The 19,143-nt window shown below is 41.0% G+C and overlaps 1 protein-coding gene across 3 annotated transcripts in view; it reads right to left on the bottom strand.

The window, feature by feature from the left end:
• Positions 1-19,143, bottom strand: part of plcb1l (phospholipase C beta 1-like) — a 189,453-nt gene that overhangs the window by 91,930 nt on the left and 78,380 nt on the right. For all 3 annotated transcript variants that reach the window (XR_015107685.1, XM_086166987.1, XM_086166988.1), the window contains exons 4-5: positions 2,495-2,635; positions 250-329 (exon numbers count right to left, since the gene is read on the bottom strand). Coding sequence is in view for 2 of the 3 variants with exons in the window: in XM_086166987.1 (XP_086023113.1) it covers positions 250-329; positions 2,495-2,635 (221 nt within the window). In the remaining variant the exon portion in view is untranslated. The remainder of the gene's footprint in view (positions 1-249; positions 330-2,494; positions 2,636-19,143) is intronic.

The raw sequence follows: 19,143 nt of genomic DNA, 5'->3' as shown, positions 1-19,143 counted from the left end.
AATGCGGAGAAATAAACAATAAAGCTTTCTTTGACTTCAGTGTTCTGGTGTGACGTGCAAAGATGCTTGTATTTCTGCCTCTGCTGCTGAAAAACAATCCAGTTCACCTCACAGGAGACTCCTTTGGGCACTTGCATGTTTTTGTTACACTTTGGCTAGATCTTATTTTCTCATGTCTGTGTGAATGTGTGTGTGTGTGTGTGTGTGTGTGTGTGTGTGTGTGTGTGTTTGCTTGTGTAGACAACATACGCCTTCTCAAGGCAGGCCTCTCTGGACATGTTCTGTACCAAGAGGTTGGACGCCAGGCTGAACAGCTCTTCTGCCCATTCCTGTAGTAAACAAGGATGTGCACGCCCACACACACACACACACACACACACACACACACACACACACACACACACAGACAGAGACAGAGAGGGTCAGGTGCTAACACAGAGCCGAATTCAAGTGCAAGGCGGCGGAGAATTGAAACGACGCCGTCTCCTCCAACACCTGGTTCATGCTTTATTTGAAAGCAGTATCACAGTGACGCCGGCGGTTAAGACTCAGCCCTGACCTTTATCAAAAGACTAGCAACCCCGCTGGAAGGACAGAAGAATGGAAAGTTGCTTAAATAACAACCTTGGGACTATCTGGTACCAGCATTACAAGATTATGATGGCTTCATTGTTTTGCATTTCGCTCATCTCGGGTCTCCTCAGACTCTTTCTGTCATATTAATAAACATGCAACTTATTGATCAAGGCTTTCCTCAGACCATTGTTGTCTTTTATTAAAACAATGGTGTTCATTTTGAGTAAGAGAAGATTTAAAAAAAAAGAAAAAAGGCCTAATATATTGAATTGAACTTGAGACTTTTTCCCCCGCCTGCAGATAGCCTCTTGCTCCGGCTCCAATTAATCTCATTTATTTAACAAATAGTAAAGGGGGCATCAAATATCAGCCGGGCTCGGCTCCAGCGTGCAGGGGGAGGTGCACACGGAAAGCTAGAACATGGAGGGACGAGGATGTTTGAAATCCTGAAGCTTCACCTACCTCTCAGACAGAATAACTGCCAGTTAGATTAAATCATTTTTATAATTTTTTTAGCGAGGAGTGGCTATTGGTTCAATCTGACTTATATCTCAACCAGAACTCTTTTTTTTCCTTTCCATTCTGTTGTCCATTCTTATCCTTCTTGTAGTTGTTGTTGTTGTTCACACTGCTGTCTATTTATTTCCAGGTGTCTTTTGCTATCTCTTAAATGTCTGTTTATAATTTGTAATTGTTACGCTGCTGTGACAAAAAGGATTTCCCCCATGGGGATCGATAAAGTATATCTCATCTTATCTTATCTTATCTTATCTCATCTCATCTCATCTCATCTCATCTCATCTCATCTCATCTCATCTCATCTCATCTCATCTCATCTCATCTCATCTCATCTCATCTCATCTCATCTTATCTTATCTTATCTTATCTTATCCTATCCTATCCTATCCTATCCTATCCTATCCTATCATAGCTTATCTTATCTTATCTTATCTTATCTTATCTTATCTTATCTTATCTTATCCTATCCTATCCTATCCTATCCTATCACATCCCATCCCATCCCATCCTATCATAGTTTATGTTATCTTACGTTATCTTATGTTATGTTATGTGATCCTATCCTATCCTATCCTATCCTATCCTATCCTATCCTATCCTATCCTATCCTATCCTATCCTATCCTATCCTATCCTATGATAGCTTATGTTATCTTATGTTAACATATCTTATCTTATCCTATCCCATCCCATCCCATCCCATCTTATCTTATCTTATCTTATCTTATCTTATCTTATCTTATCTTATCTTATCTTATCTTATCTTATCTTATCTTATCTTATCTTATCTTATCTTATCTTATCCTATCCTATCCTATCCTATCCTATCCCATCCCATCCCATCCCATCCCATCCTATCCTATCATAGTTTATGTTATCTTACGTTATCTTATGTTATCTTATGTTATCTTATGTTATCTTATCCTATCCTATCCTATCCTATCCTATCCTATCCTATCCTATCCTATGATAGCTTATGTTATCTTATGTTAACATATCTTATCTTATCCTATCCCATCCCATCCCATCCTAGCCTATCCTATCTTATCTTATCTTATCTTATCTTATCTTATCTTATCTTATCTTATCTTATCTTATCTTATCTTATCTTATCTTATCTTATCTTATCTCAACTCATGGTGCATGATGGACTGGAGAGGGGAGATGGTCACAAATTAAGTTTTGGTTGATGAGGCTGCAAATGCAAGACGAGGAAATAATAATTGACCACGTGCACTGTGAAGCCTGCAGGTACTCTGCTGTGTTGATGACCAGCCTAAGAACTTTCCTGTTCAGATGACAACCGCGTTTACATTACCCCCGTAACACGATAAGGGACAATTTTGCAGATGTTTTTGCAGATGAAACGGCGTCTTGTTGTTGTCGTGCAAAACGTGTACCTTCGCCGTCTCCTCCTGGAAGGCCATGAAGTTCAGGTAGGTGATGTTGACCATGTCTGTGCCGCTCACCACCGTCAGCATCCTGTTCTCCATCTTCCCGACGAGAGTGCTGACATCCAGCAGCTCCCGCAGCTTGGCCTCCTTCGCAACGAAAAAGACACAAAGGAGGACGAAAAAATGAATGTCATCGCCGAGATCGGGGATGAAAGTCGAGGCTTCGTAATCGGCGTCGCTGATGTCGTATCAGTTTCAAATCCCGTCTTGGGGCCGAAAGCGTCGCGCGATCACGTCGAGCCAAATCTGCATTAAAAAGCCAGAAGCCCAGAGACCACTTCCATCAGCGGAAAAGCGAATGACAGAAACCAGACTACGGAAAGTTAGACACCGTCCTGCTCTGTGTCACCATCTGATGTTTCTCAAAAAAAAGAAAAAAAAGAAAGAAAAGCACATCCAGAACGCACTGGAGTGAAACTGTCATTACTTTGCGATTCGCAGCTTGTGCGACTGCTGATTTGTGTGATTAATAAGGGGTCAGCCAGACTCACCGTACCGTATCAAGGGCTCAGAGAGTTTGGGATTTGGATTGCCCTCGAAATAAAGCGATTCTCTAAAACTGGGACTGGAGTATTTTTCCACCTAGTCCCGCAAAATGAAATTTTCAGAAAATCATAGCTCCGTCACCGAAGACAATTCACAGACTTCATTGTCAGCGCTTTTCCACAATCTCTTCTCTTGAAGTGAAAGTTTTTCGACTTGAAATAGCTGATAATAAAGTCTGGAGGTTATCTCCAGGGAGCATATATCGCTAAAAATCAGCAATACCAAAATAAAGTCAAATGGATGAATTGGTAGTTGGAAAATAGATGGCTAGATTGATAGATAAAGTCGAAAAGTGAACGGTTCAGCTCACATGGAGAAAAACGTTTCATTCTTGCACGATATATTCAAAGCCAAATTTAAAAAAAAAACACTTTTGTGTGTATATTCCCTGATACGAATCCTCTAAAAACAAAATTAAATGCTTGCAAGATAGAGGAATAACAAGGATCTACTTTCTCTCCCCGGTTCTGTCGCGCACGCTAACGACATACAAAACGGTTTCTCCGCCTTAATTAACACAACAAAAAAGCCCTGTGAAGGATTTTGCAGTGAAAGCAAATGAGCTCTGACTAATTTATCCAGTCAAACAAAGCCCATTGTGTCCTGTGTCACACTGATAAATGTCCTCTGCACGTCCCTCACGCCCCTATCAAATTGTGCGGCTTAGCGGCGCCTATTATCAGCGTGGCGAACAACAAAATTTCCACATTGAGAAATATTTCCCCCATTGTCGGGCCGTCCATCTCGCTGTCATGGCTTCGGCTCACGAGTTTTTTCGGGGGCTGCGCGAAGCTCTGTTTTTATGAAAAACAGTGGCTTCCCACGAAATCTCAAAAAAAGGAAACAGAAAAAAAAACTGTTTTCCGTTTTTCGGGCAAACTTGTGAGCATGTTGCACTATCTTGCCTCATGTTTGTTTAGTCCGTCCTTCCGATGCCCTGCTGTTGTTCTGCAGGATAGAAACTATCCCGTTCCAAACTCTTTGTTTGATATGTTGCTATATTTATTTGTAAATATATAGACTAAGAAATCAACAGAATAGTTGTATATTGTAGAATGAGCTATGTGTTCTCTGACGAGGTCATTTCTTTTATAAATTTGTAGCAAATATTGTTGCCTATATTTACTCTTTATTTTTGGTATATATTGTCCAATCTGACACACACACACACACATATATATACATCCATATACATCCATCCATACATACATACATACATATACATATACAAACATACATTCATACATATAGATATACATATTCATACATATAGGCATAGATACATACATAAACATATACAGGACTGTGTCAGAAAATTAGAATATTGTGATAAAGTTCTTTATCTTCTGTAAGGCAGATACAAAAACAAAAATGTCATATATTCTGGATTCATTACAAATCAACTGAAATATTGCAAGACTTTTATTATTTTAATATTGGTGATTATGGCTTACATCTTAAGAAAACTCAAAAATCCTTTCTCAAAATATTAAAATTTGTTTGTTTATTTGTTTTTTTTAAATGCATTACAGAAGATAAAGAACTTTATCACAATATTCTAATTTTCTGAGACAGTCCTGTATATGATATCTCACTCAAATCAGTTACTGCGCTACTTCACATCATTTATTCTTGCATATTAGTAAATATGAGAGCCTTTTTTAAGATTTACTTTGTACCTTTTCAACTTACACAGATTATATTTAGTATGTCTTGCTGCTTCTGCGAAACAATTTCCCAAGCATGCGATCATTAAACTACATCCTATCTCTCATCTCATACAAACATAAACACACACACACACACACACACACACACACACACACACACACACACATAATTTGTGTTTTTTCCACAATGTCTTCTCTCTCCATATACATATATATACTGTATATATATATATGTTTATACAGCTGGAAAAAATTCAAGAAACTGCAAAATCACCAGTTCCTTTGTGTTATATGTAGGTAAATGTTTGTTTGTTTGTATCTTTCCATCCATTGACGACTGCTTAACCTCCTCAGGGTGGCAGAAGATGCTGGAACCCGTCCCGGCTGCCGTCTGAAGGGATCCAATCCCGAAATGGTCGCGGCTCGATCTCAGACGGACAACCAGTCAATCTCTCATTCGCACATCTGGCCATTTTTCCTGATTTTGCTAATGAAGCCGCTGCATGTTTTTTGGACTGTGAGAGGAAAAAGGAGAAGCCGGAGGAGGAAACCCACGCAGACTCCGTGGAGAACGTGTTAACTACCACACAGAAATCACATTTTTTTGTGACCGATTTTGTTTTATTCTATGAACTACTATTAAGTCCCGAATGACAAACCTATAAACAGCAGTATAAACAATTTTGCCGCGGTCTCTTAATTTGTTCCAGTATATTGAAGACCAGGGTTGGATTACCAATCAGGAACTATGGCTTCGTGCCGCTTCCCGACCCGAGGATGAGAAAAAACGTTCAGAGTTCCAGGATAACCACACGAGACCCGGATGCCGTGGAATGCGACTATCAAGAGAAATATTAAAAACCATCTCAAAAAACTAGTCCGGCGTTCAAAGAACAATAATCATTTTTTTTTTCTCTTTTTTTTCCCACATTTTCTATTTTTCTAGTGCTCGGGATTTCTGATTCCGATGGGGTTACTTTAAAAAGTAGCACGATCCTTTGCCGGGCCGCCGATCAATCCCGAACAAAGTGCTGATCCGAACGGGAATCCATCACTGTCCGTTTATGCATTCAGAACATGACCAGTTCCCATCAATCACAGCCACTTTCAATTTACTAAAACACACAATACTAGAGTAGCGAGCTGTGAGGGATGTTTTGGCAACCCGCCGTGGATGAAAAGCAGACGGAGAGAAGACAGTAAGACGCGGATTTCTTTCTTTCTTCGTTTCCTCGAACGTCAATTTCAACTGTTTTGACGGTATTTGTAGCCGTTAACTGAACGTGCAGCTCATCTCCCCTCAGCGGCGGGCGCAGGGTTGATGCCGCAGGCACTCCGAGAGCATCGGACGAAGAAATATAAGCGGTTAAGTTGGAATTGGACTTGGTTTGATGGCAAATGAGCTGATATGAGGGAGATGGACCCCGCTGGACAAGCGGGGCGAGAGAGGAAAAGAGGCAAAAATGTGAAAAAAGGGGAACGGGGGGGCGGCCGGGGAGCCGGGGGCTCGGCCACGTGAGCGAAATGTAATTTGTGCCGGTGCATTGTGGCGGCAGTTGGAGGCGAGCCTGGGGGTCCCCGTTACCACAAAGATGGGGGATTCAGAGCCAAAGGGGTGAAGGATGGCGGGTTGAAAGAGTGAGGGTGGGATGACGGAGTAATTGGGTTACTGCAAAATGGAGAAAAACAACAGTATTCTGAGGCGCTTCTTTAAATTTCAGTATATTCGGTGTATTCCTCTTCCTTCAGCCGAAGGGAAAATTCAAATGTTTGTACTTTTTAATACCTTAAAACACTTGATAGCCTTAACTTTGACACTTTATATTTTATCGTATTTCTTATTCTCCCTCCTTACGACTATTGTCTATTATTGTTATGTTTTGCTTGAAACTCTGGCACAACAATTTCCTTCGGGATAAATAAAGTTGTTCTTATCTTATCTTATTTTATGTACGAGGATCACCTGAGCGACAATAATAGATGCAAACTGACTGGATGCTGCATTCTGTGACCTATAATGCAACTGAGAAAACACATCACATTATCACTGCTCTTCATTTTTAAGTTAAAATTTAAAAGGTTAGCGTAAGATAAGATAAGATAAAATACTTAATTGAATACTTCAAAAACTTTATGTATTGCAGAAATTCTTTTGTCACAGCTACAAAACAGTTATAGCATCAATAAATATGAATATAAATATGAATAGAGGGATAATTAAGATAGCAAAAGAAACAAAACGGACTGCAGAGTGAACAACAAGGAATCACAATAAGATAAGATAAGATAAGATAAGATAAGATAAGATAAGATAAGATAAGATAAGATAAGATAAGATAAGATAAGATAAACTTTATTTATCCCCATAACGGAAATTCCTTTGTCACACCAGCGTAACAGTTATAGTATAAATAAGTATGAATATGAATATAAATAGAGAGATAATTCAAAGAAAGCAAAAGATACAAAATACATTGCAAAATGGACAACAGGGAATCACAATAAGATAAGATAAAGTAAGATAAAGTAAGATAATATAAACATTATTGATCCCCATAACAGAAATTCTTTGGTCACACCATCGTTACAGTTAAAGTATCAATGAACATGAATATAAATATAAATAGAGAAACAATTAGAAGACAATACAGACAGCAGAATGAAGAAAAAAAAAGACTAATTTTGAAATTAATATTTAGCTCATTCTTGCCGAATATTACACGGTTTCAAACTAATTCTTTTTTTTTTTTCATCATCAAATCGACAAAAAAAAAAATTCACAAAATTAAGATACCCGGCCGACAATGCATATCTGTGGTTGCGCAAAAATATAACAAAGCATCCTACAAGTGCATGTTACGAAACTAAAGATAATATATTTTTCTAAACTTCCGGAATAGTTGAAGCGACGACCTTCGGCACGGCAGACATGCTACGGTTCACTTTGCATCTATTTTTGTCGCGGGGATGTGAATGTGTCAGGTGTGTTCATGCTCGCCGGGATGTGTTTATTCAGCCGAAGCCGGCGCATGCTAGCAGATGTAGCGTGTTAGTATTATCAGTCGCTTAGCATTCATGTGCAGCAGCAGCAGCCGGAGGAAACGCACGCTAACGCTAAGTCTGTCAGCAGCCGTACGCTTCACACTTTGTCGTGCACGAGGGAAGGGATTCAGATTCAAAAGGGAAGCCGCCGCTCCTCGGGTTATTAAAACTGCAGCTCGGACCCTGTCGAAACTCACAACGCGCGGCGACGGGCGCGAGTGTGAACACACACGGCGAAATCAGATCAAAAGAAATGTCAGGATGAATGATTGATGATGACCCGGACGCTTGGCGCCGGCCAGACGACGTGTTCCTCGGAAATGTCACGCCGCGCGTTCCTCGTCGCAAAATACGGCCGGTTACAGTTCCCTCCACCTCCACGCCGCTTCCGTTATTTTAGATTCCCCCCCCAAAAATGACCCAGACATTTCGGCTTTTTTAGATAAAAAACTCATTTTTTGTAAATCCACTTCCTCTATTTTCAGTTTAGCCTTTTAAACAATAGACGAATGAAAAACATTCAGGCATTTTAATACAGAGGGGGTGACGGAATTAAAATACTAGCATTCTCAGCAATAAATAACCAAAATATCATGTCTTTCCTCCGTTTTGGGGTAAAGAAGTACAAGGATATTAGGAAAATCTTGAAATTTAATGAATGATCCTTTTACAAAACATGAAACACCTCATATTTCCTTAGACAAAAGTGCAATATACTTTTATCATTCACATGGATGCATTGCGACTGATCCTACTGATCGTACAAAGGCACAAAACTTTAACAAGTAATTGGTATTGAAAAATATAGAAATGCACTTTAAGATTAAATGAGACTTATAAAGAAAGGGATTTTTATCCACTTGTGCATATAAAATCTGAATTGAATCCCTGCCTACACCTTACAAATTAAAGAGAGTGCTGTTAAATGTGTGAAGAAGAAAGTGTTCACCTGTCCTGTAAAGGTGTAAACTTCATACATGTAAACATGCAAACACATACAATACATACTGAAAATGTATGGAGTTGCATAAACAGTAGAATTCCATCATACTCTTTTGTAGTGAAGCTGCCGACTAACATTAAATTGCACATTTTCGTTAGCAATTAGCTAGCTGGCTTTTACCGCTGCTTCACAGATTTCTCGGCTGTAGGTGAAAGTGGACGCCGTTTCCTCAGACCAGCCAGCGATTGGTCGTCTTTGCAAGCTGTCATATTTTTCGCTCCGATGAGTCTCGTAGTGGCCCCGAATATTATATTCCTTAAATACCGAAACTTGTTGCAAACACGCTAAGCACAAAGGTTTCCCGTGCGTCTCAGTAAATAAATGGGACGTAGTCAATTTTTCTTTGAAAATTCTACACTCTTTATCTACTTGTCTCTGTTTTGATAACGACATTTTGGCTAATGAGGGCGTAGCTGGGAGGTGGAGAGCAGGGTAGAAAAAACATCATAACAAGCAGCAGATAACGTCTGCTGATTGGTCCGTCTCAGTGATGCGACTTGCCGTCTACTCTGACCAAAATTCTTGAATTGCATGTAATTAGAAAAATCAAATCCTTGTCTTTTATGCATTTTTCCACTTTCAAACTATCCTGCGGACCTGGTCGAACACGCTTGCGAGCCGGTTCCGGCCCGCGGGCCGTAGGTTTGACGCCCCTGATGTCGAAACATGCTTTCTGTTTTTTAAAACCCCAAATGAATGCTTTCCATCTCCCTACTGATCAATTCAACTATCCTAATTCAATTGATTACTTTTATCTGATAACATGTCTCCATGAACCGCTTGATGCTTTTGGGTCAAACTCGATATTTGTGGCGTCCCGGGTGCCCTTTCTCTCCGAGAAGACCAAACAAAACAAATGTTCCGCACCGCCGAGAAGCTTTGCATTCTCCGTATCCAGATCCCGATATAATTCCATTGTCTGGCGTGAGAAGAGAGCCCGCCGCAACGCTCCTTCTCTCCCTATTTACTCTTTATTTGTCTCCAGACCGATGTACTGTGACCACGTGCGCCTCGGACAGCAAATCCCCGTCCCTGCCGTCGGTATTAGCCTCCAGTTCCAAAAACATCAGATGGAAACGGGACGCCGCTTCTTCAAAAGGTCACGGGCTGCAAAGCGCCGATAAGTAAAAGTGGTGAGGACGATAGGTACAACACGGACCAATATTTGGATATTTTCCATTCGTGTTTCGCGTTTTTCGGTCGGATTACGCGTCGCATTTAAGTTCAAATGTACCTTATGAAGGTAGATTTCCATCCCCAAATGCAAATATAAATTATAAGACGGCTTTCGGATCCAGAGCGACGGGTGAAATAACCGATTTGTTGTCAAGGATGGCGCGTTTACGCAAAGCCCGGTTTAACCCTCATATTATGTTAAGGGTCAATTTGACCCATTGGGTCAATGGGTGAAATGGGTCAAATTGACCCTTAACCAAATATGAGGGTTAAACAAGATAGATAGAAAGTTTTGGGTTTGTTTAGAAATCCTGTGAAATCTACTCTTTCTAAACTCCGGCAGAAACGTGCCTCGAAAGAACCACTTTGGCGGGTGTCTTGAGGACGGCTGCACTTTGGATGACCCCGCCGGCGGCGCGGCTCTCGGAGCCTCGCTCTACATTTTTAAAATATCCTCAGTTCGTAAACCGTATCGAGATCCACGCGAGTTTAGGTCCTCGGGAAGATAAAAGATTTAAATATGTCATCTTTTTCTCACGCGGCGGCAAGCAGGGCTTCTATAAGGACATCAAAACGACGCTTTCGCAGCCGATACGACTTTTTTCCCCCGTTTTAAGAGCTAAAACGAATCAATTTGGTCGCTCTTTTTGTCGTCATCATCACCGACGCTGACCAAACAACCCCTGTCCTCGTGAATTTGAATCCCTTTTACGAGACAAAACGCTCAATTAAGGATCCAAAGGAAGCGCAGGTGATGCTAAACGCTGATCTGAGCCAAATGCGGGTTTGACACTACAAAGTAGCGCGGCGTCTTAAAAGCAGGGCGCCGATTCTCTTGCTGCCGGCTAGCCTTATTAAGTGACAGGGTGGCAAGACATAGCTGATAGCTTAGCAAAAAGCCCCGGGGCGTTTTTGAGGGGAAATGACAGGAAATCAAGATGTGTGCGACGCGCTCAGTCTGCGGCTGAAATAAGTTTTGCTGTGGGAAAGCAGCGGCGTGTGAGGATAGATGATGACGGGAGTGCAGTTAATTACCTTTTATTGTGTGGCACAAAGAGTTTGTTTAAGCACATATTGTGTATTTTCCATTACACTTGTTCTAATTTGTCTGTCGGTATGAGTCACCGTCTAGAAAGCGGTTCACCCTCACTTTAGTTAATCTTTAAATGACATCCTCTCCTCGCGGTGCGTTCATTTATTTAAGCCGGCCACGCTGCATCTGCAGAGTGTGCTTTTAACATTAGCCGCGTTTAAAATAACATTAACAGAATGTTCTAAAAGAAAAAAAAAAAAAAAATACCAGCGCGAAACACTCTCCGAATCACGCATCTTGCTGTTTTTCTTTCTTGAACCCCCCGACACGGGCGATTCGGTTTCGCGCATTCGCGACACTTTCCGGTCTATAATGTTTGCGGATTGGCTTCAAGGGCAGGGGATCTTATCAATATTCCTGCGTGGAAGAGCGAGCGGCGCTTTGTAGCGCCTTTCGCCGGGTAAAATAACAAGTCAACACGGGGGGAATCTGCCACTTCGGCATGCCTGGAACTCCTCCGAGCAGAAGGTGTCCTTAGCAAACCTCAAACCACCCCGTCTGACTCCTCTTAATTTGAAGGAGCGCCGCTTCTCCCCTCTGTTCCCTATGGATTTCTGGCCTCCTCGCCCTCTCCGAGGCCGAGCCCGGCCCGCTAAATTCATTTCAGTCACTTATCCACGACCTCATTGTTTCAGGTCACCGCTCGGCAATCTAGGATATGAAATCCTCCAAAAATAGAGATCAGAAAAGGACGTATTTTACCGTCATTTATGGACTTTAAACTGCTCCTTTTTTTTTTTTCACACGCGGCTAAAACGACGTGCTTCGCGCCGCCTAAAGCATTTAGCCTATGCGCAACCGACCGATGAAATTACCGTGAAATTCTGAGGTTGTTCGGTTCCGACGCTGAAGAAATTTTTATTTAATTTTTTTTAAATGAAATGTAAAAAAAAAGAAAATGAATGGACTTTTCATTGGATAATTATTACTAATCTTAAGCTGTATTACAGGCGCTGTTCGGAAAAACATCCGATATATATTTAATTAAAATAAAAAAATATATATATTCTTTTTAAATGAAATGTAAAAAAAGGACAACTTTAATGGTTTTTGTGCGCAGGAGGAAGACAAAGATAGCAATCAGCTGGAGGAGGACAAAGCGAGGATAGAAAATGGATGGACTTTTCATTGTGTAATTATTACTAATCCCCAGTTGTATTGCAGGTGCTGTTCGAAAAAACACCCGGTATATATTTAATGAAAATAAAAAAATATATATATACATATATATATATATATATATATTTTTTTTTTAATTAAAATATATATATTATAAATACAAATATCTCACGTTACAAAGCAGACACCTGTGCAACCTATATATCTACACATATATATATATATATATATATATTTTTTTTTTTATTTTTAGATATTTTTTCTTTCTTTTTAGCCGGTGCAGCTTATATTCAGATGCGGTCCGGAAAATACGATAAATCTTATTTTTTTCCTTCTTTTTTTTTTTTTTTTTTATGAAAATGCATACCCTTTTATATTGAGACTTAATAGCAAGTTCCCGCTTCTTTATGATAACAGAAACTCCGCTTTCTCACAGAAGAGCAGTAGATCCGAGGCGACACACATATGTACGCCAGCCCGAATGCACGGGAACACAAAGACAGATTTGGAAAGACATGAATATATTTTGCACGCTAACAGCAGGGATCCAGGCTTTTGTGCTACAGTGGACGCCGTGTTGCACAGCTTTAAAGCTTTTGATCAAAAAGCCTGTTTGATTGAGCCACAATGGTAGCAACCTTTCATACGGGGAAGGGATCGCCGCCCGTTTTCCTCGCGCCTCCAAATGTTCCGTATTTTGAGATTTTTCCCCGCGGAAACCGACTCGCCGATGACACGAGTTCAAGGTGCGGCATCTCTCAGAGAGCCGGGGATGAACACGGATAATCTACTCGCAAACAACTGCAGAATGAACCCAATCAAACAACGTGAATGGGAACAGACAAGGATGAGATTGAAGGTGAGATGGAGGTGGAAAGGGATCAGGAGGGAGTCTTTGATTCTGCCGCATCCATTTCTTTTCTGTCTCGGTCAGTCCTCTGAAAGGCCTTTTTTTTCTTTTTTTTTTTGGTGGGAGGGGGGTCTTATAATTCATTTGAGCGCTCAGGTGTCAGTGGACACACACCGCCAGGGTCGCCCGAGGCAGAGAATTGCCCGCGAGGCTGACAGTAAAAGATTTGTGCACGTCAGTCAGCTGTCATGCAAAGCCTCACTGACTTCTATAGGACCGAATCTGCACATGTGATGCCGTATGAGTGCATATTCTCTTGAAATTATAACCCATAAATTATAGTGGGTAAAAGCCTGCTGCAAGCTGATTTGACCAAATTATGTCTTTCTTTCCATCTTTCCATTCCTTTTCTGCCAGTTTTATTTATATACTATTCAACCGTGGATTCGCAGTGGTCACGGTTCGTGTTCTTCGTTAGACCAGGACAGAAAAAATTGCCATTTGGACATACATCAAAATGAAATTTCAATGCCCTTTTTTTTTTTTTTTGGCAATTTTTCCACGACTGTTTCCGTAAATCTATAAGTGAATTCTTTACATTATTTTTCTTTTTTTTTTTTTTTTTTTTTTTTGACGCGGCAGAAGCCTTCAGAGACGATGTTCTTCCAAAAACCACCTCCTCCTGAACACATGGTTTTTGCTTCTGCAGAGGCAGAATAGGGAAAAAGGAGCACCTCCCAGCTCAGCTTGCTCATTGCCATATTTTCTGTCATACTTGTTTAAATTTTACAAGTGGTAACCTATTCAAACGCCGCCTTTCCCTAAACAAGAACAGTCTCGGATTGTTTTCCTTTTTTTTTTTTTTTTTTTTTGTTTCATCAAAAGAAAACACACACACACATTCTGGCCATCAGGATGACGACCAAATGTACGACGCAGAGGATGCAGAAAACAAAGTTCTGACATGTGACAAAGAGACAGAGAAAAGGCCATTTAAACTGTTCCCACTTCAAATAAACAAAAATCTGCTTGTCATCTCACTGAAAGACCTTACAACACATTTTACTAATAAATGGGAGCCGCGATAAGTTATTTTCCCGTTATTTTCAATTAACAGGCTTCACATTGCAGCAAAATGGACGCTGAGCTCATCAGTCAGTCATTCCGGTGATGAATGTGACGGTAAGTGGGAGGTGTTACATCGAAAAACAGAATTCGCTGTTTAAACACCTTAAATTCAGCTTTGACCTTTTTTTTTTCACGGCTGCTTCGGCTGTCAATCACCAGAATCCGAGAAATGCAAATCATTCAGCGTCGCTGCCACCATAAACAGAAAAACAACAACGTAACTAATAATGAATCGGATGTAGTGAATAATAGTTTTTTTTTTGGTATGTTTTTTTTTTTTACATCGTGCTCTATTTTACCCACAGACTTGTTCAAATTCTAGTCGGACGCCTGGTATTAATATGCATTTGTTTGTCCTGGTGAATCATTCTCCCACACTAAATAGGATTTCAAATTAAGAGCTGGCAAAAGCTTCTTAGGACACAGAGGGGAAAAAAAAAAAAAAAACTTTTTTTTAACATTTTTTTTTTTATTTCCAGTTTGCGCAATTGCAAGCCAGATGGATAATTTCCTCGTGTGATCAATTAAAAAAAAAAAAAAAAAAAAAATCCCATTTGAATCAGCCGTTACTGATATCGGTTCCAAAAATATGCCGCTAAAATTTGAGATCCAAAATTATTGAAACAGATTACAACATTGGATTTCTCCCTCCAGGTTCCACAATAAGAATAGTAAGATATAAGCTGTGCATTTAAGAAGTTCTTTTTTTCCATGAATTAATCATAGCTGAAGCAGCACACTGCAGAAAAAAAGACAAAAAAAAAAAAAAAAAAAAAACATTGGAATAGATAAACAAAAATCAGCCAATGCGTAAAAGCGTTTGAATATATTTTGCTGTCTGCATTTTTTGCATCCGTTAACCAGCGATGACGTGGCTGATGAAGCTCTCGGGGACGAGGGGTGATAGAAATAAAAAAAACAAAAACATTTCATTTCATTAATCCTAAAATATGAAACCGGCGACAGAGGGGTGGACAAGGGGGTGCTAAAGTGTAAACCGTTTGAAAAGAGCCGGCACATCAGCAATAAGTTGCGCTGACAGGCAACCGTTTTCCAAGTTGCCTATCATTCACACGCAGCGCTGATCATCCGGGCGTCGCTTACCTTGAAGGGGAGCTGAATAATGCCGTTACAGAACTAGTGTATTTCTTATTTTAGCCTGAGTAATCCAAACAGAGACAGCACTGACTTATTACGGTCATTCTTTTTACTGATTGAACCTAATTCTACTGCACAGCTAGACTTTAGTCAATCTTTAATCGCGCCTGCAGGGCGACTGATCGTCAACCCGAGCTGTGCTGGGAAGAGGAATGTGACTTCTGTGATGTATTCTTTTTAAATATTTTACAGTTTTGAATTATCATACGCGGCAACAAGAAGACGCACGGCTTTAACTCGATCTGAATTATAATTTAATCTTTCACGAATAAAAACGCGGATTTTTGCGGGTGCAATTTCTGCAAGCGGATGTAAATTCTGGACAACGGGTTGTTTATATCGACGCTGCTAATGTTGGACTTTGCACCCGAGATAAACGCCACCGGGACGCTATCTGAAATGAGATGCCGGTGTTTGACAGGGAAAAAGCAGGAACTCTTAATTCAGCCTTCCACCGGTCGTATAAAACTCCTGACATCTCATTCAAAAGACGCCGTTGTCAAGGAGAAACTCATTCTTCATAGCTTGACAGCGTTTCGCTGCAAATCAAAGGCTCCCAATAACTGAATCATCTGATTTAACTGTCACCCGACAGACTGTCACAAATTACCAGCCGCAGAGAGGCTTCTCGCCGCGACTGTTTCTGACACCTTTTGCAATATCGCACCTACGTGATTTAAATGTCTGCGCACACAGTGGTATCTCATCATTTCGCTGTTAATTAATTAACCTGCAAAGTTGCGGCTGAAAAACGACCCGCATGTTAGAAACCACCCGCGGTTTCTAGCGTTTTGCACGCCGACTTTGGAAAGTCAGAAATGAGCTCCTCCGCACAGCGCCGCGTTTGTTCCTGAACTTGGCCATTTTAATGAGAATAGCGACAAAAACCCCCGGATGTCTTCTTTCTGTACAATTAGTAAAGAAATCATGTTTGGATTGGAGAAGGACGCCTCGGCCTCGGGCCTGACATTCTACCGTGCGATTCACGAAGCAGAAACGGTTCAGGAAGTGAAAAGAAAAACGGGAGCGTCGTTTGTTTTCAGACGATCTTTGCGCGATATCCTCCCTTAACGTCGGACCCGGAGTTACGACGGGCTTTGCGGTTATAATGAAATTTGCATGCAATGCACTGGCAGCAGTGTACGTAGTGTATGTGCTTACCCGCGCTTGGAATTGGCCTGAATTCATGCAAATATAAGCATTATAGGAAAAGGAAAGGTAAAATAGCAAAGTAAAAATGGCCGATATGTAAGTCGTATTTGCAGTCCCTTTGTCCTCTATTGTAAGTCGTTTTGGATAAAAGCGTCTGCAAAATGCAATGTAATGTAATGTAATGTAATGTAAAACGGGAGAAATGGTGTTTCGCTTAACAACGAAACCGCTTCACGACGGACTGTATGCGGCGGATACAGGAGAGACGTGATCGTTTCGATGGTATTTACAGATATATTAACATTCGACGAACATCCGTCAGCCCTTTACCAACGGTATTTTCTTCAGAAACATCGTCGTAGGCAGTTGCTTTTTTGGTTTGAAAATGGTTTTCGAAACTGCCACGGCCCCGCTGATCGAGTTACAAACGTGGACCTCCAAGAAACTGTGCAAGTAAACGGAATCTTGTATATTATTTTACTTTATTAAATTAATTTTAGTTCAACTTTACGACCGTATTTTCACGACTATAAGGCGCACATAAAAGTCTTAGATTTTCTTCAAAATGGGCAGCGTGGTAGAGAACACCATGAGAACGGTAAAGAGGGAAGTGTGGGTGTATATAAAAGAACGGATATGTGCGTTATGCAGAATACCGTTGTTTTAACAACCCTGAAAACATCGCCGACAAACACATCCAGCCACATCACCAACATGGACGAGGTGCCGCTTTTGACATCCCGGTGAGTCACACCGTGTAGAAGAAGTGGACCAGAACGGTAGCGATATGCACAACGGGGTACGAAAAGTCTTCTTGGAGACCAAGGTTTCACTAAGTGAGTTATACCACAATTTGCAAATGGATTGTAGACGCTCGGGCTAACGTGTCTGCCGGCACTGTTGTTCCAGCTTTCGCAAAAGTCGGCATCATTTCCGAGGAAAGCGACTCTGACAGTGAAGAAAGTGAACCCGGCATGTTTGATGGAGATTTAGCGCAGCTGTTCAAATCAAAAACAGAGGATGACGACTTCCATGGGTTCGATTGATGACGATTACCGGTAAAAAAATGTGAATATCAAAATCGGTTTTGCTCCAGGTCTGTTTTTAAATACGCACACTTGTATGCTTGTGTGTGTTGTTGTTGCAAGGCGGACGTAGTAGAGGACACCATGAGAACGTTAAAGGGGGAACTGTGGGCGTGGATTGTATATAAAACCCGCGCCTTATAATCAGGTGCGCCTTATATGTGTGTTAAATACAGTAATGGCACACTTAACTGAGACTGCGCCTTTTAGTGCGGTGCGCCTTATGGTTGTGAAAATACCGTATAAAGATTTCTGCTTAAAACTACCACAAAATTAACAGAAAATTCTCTTTAAATGATGAGCAAATGATCTAAAAAGAAAAAGCAAGAAACCCGGTGGATTTTTATCAATCTCGAAGTCATACATAGGATTCTTTGACCAGCGTCAATTCGAAAACTATACCGAAATAAAAATCTACGCTATTGAAAGCGGACGTTATAGAGGACACCATGAGAGCGTTAAAGGGGGAAGTGTGGGCGTGGATTGTATATAAAACCTGCGCCTTATAATCAGGTGCGCCTTATAATCAGGTGCGCCTTATATGTGTGTTAAATACTCTTTTAGTGCGGTGAGCCTTATGGTCGTGAAAATATGGTACTAATTCTTCCCCTTGGAGTTGTGTTAGCGTCCGCTCCGCATTATCGCGCTGATTTCGCTCGTATGAATTCATTCGGTGACTCTGACAGTGAAGAAAGTGAACCCGGCGTGTTTGATGGAGATTTAGCGCAGCTGTTCAAATCAGAAACAGAGGATAACGACTTCCATGGGTTCGATTGATGACGATTACCGGGAAAAAAAAATATGATTATCAAACTCAGTTTTGCTCCCGATCTATTTTTAAATGCGCAGACTTGTATGCTTGTGTGTTGTTGTATTGCAGACGTAGTAGAGGACGCCATGAGAACGTTAAAGGGGGAAGTGTGTGCGTGGATTGTATATAAAACCCGCGCCCTATAATCAGGTGCGCCTTATGGTCGTGAAAATATGACATATTTTTTACTGTTTTTTCTTCTTCGGCTAGAACAGGCGTGCCCAGACGTCGATCGCGATCTACCGGTCGTGTGTGTTGATCGCATGGCCTTAAAACGTAGACGTCAGCTTTCATCCTCACTATGAAATTTGTCACTTTGCTGACAGTCAGTCTGTCCAATCTGACCTTTTCTGACACAGGCACAGTCAATGCACACGTGCACATGACGGCGCGTTCTAGCAAGCTAGCGAGTTAGCCTCCAATTTACGTCTTCTAAACTTAGGGGTATAAAAATGAGTGGGGGAGCAGGACCGAGTAAAAAGACTAAAACATATCACTTCCATAAGGAACGGGAGGTGGACTTTCTTTTACTAAGTCATTTTCAAAGTGCGTTCACCTCATCTGCCCGCTGCCGTCGCTATACCGAAAAAAGGGAAACGTGGAGCGGCATTTTCAGACCGTTCATAAAAACTACAGCACCGACTTCCCTCCGAAAAGTGAGCTGAGAAGGAGAAAAGTGAAGGAACTAAAATCCCAGCGGTCATTTTTCTCACAACTAACTTCAACTTTGCTGCTGACTCCATTCAAATCATTAGAATAAGG

This window comes from Fistularia commersonii, chromosome 20, assembly GCF_037954325.1.
Source record: "Fistularia commersonii isolate RoL2024-O1a breed Wild chromosome 20, RoL_Fcom_v1.0, whole genome shotgun sequence".
NCBI lineage: Eukaryota > Metazoa > Chordata > Actinopteri > Syngnathiformes > Fistulariidae > Fistularia > Fistularia commersonii.
This window is presented reverse-complemented; position numbering and strand designations above follow the sequence as displayed.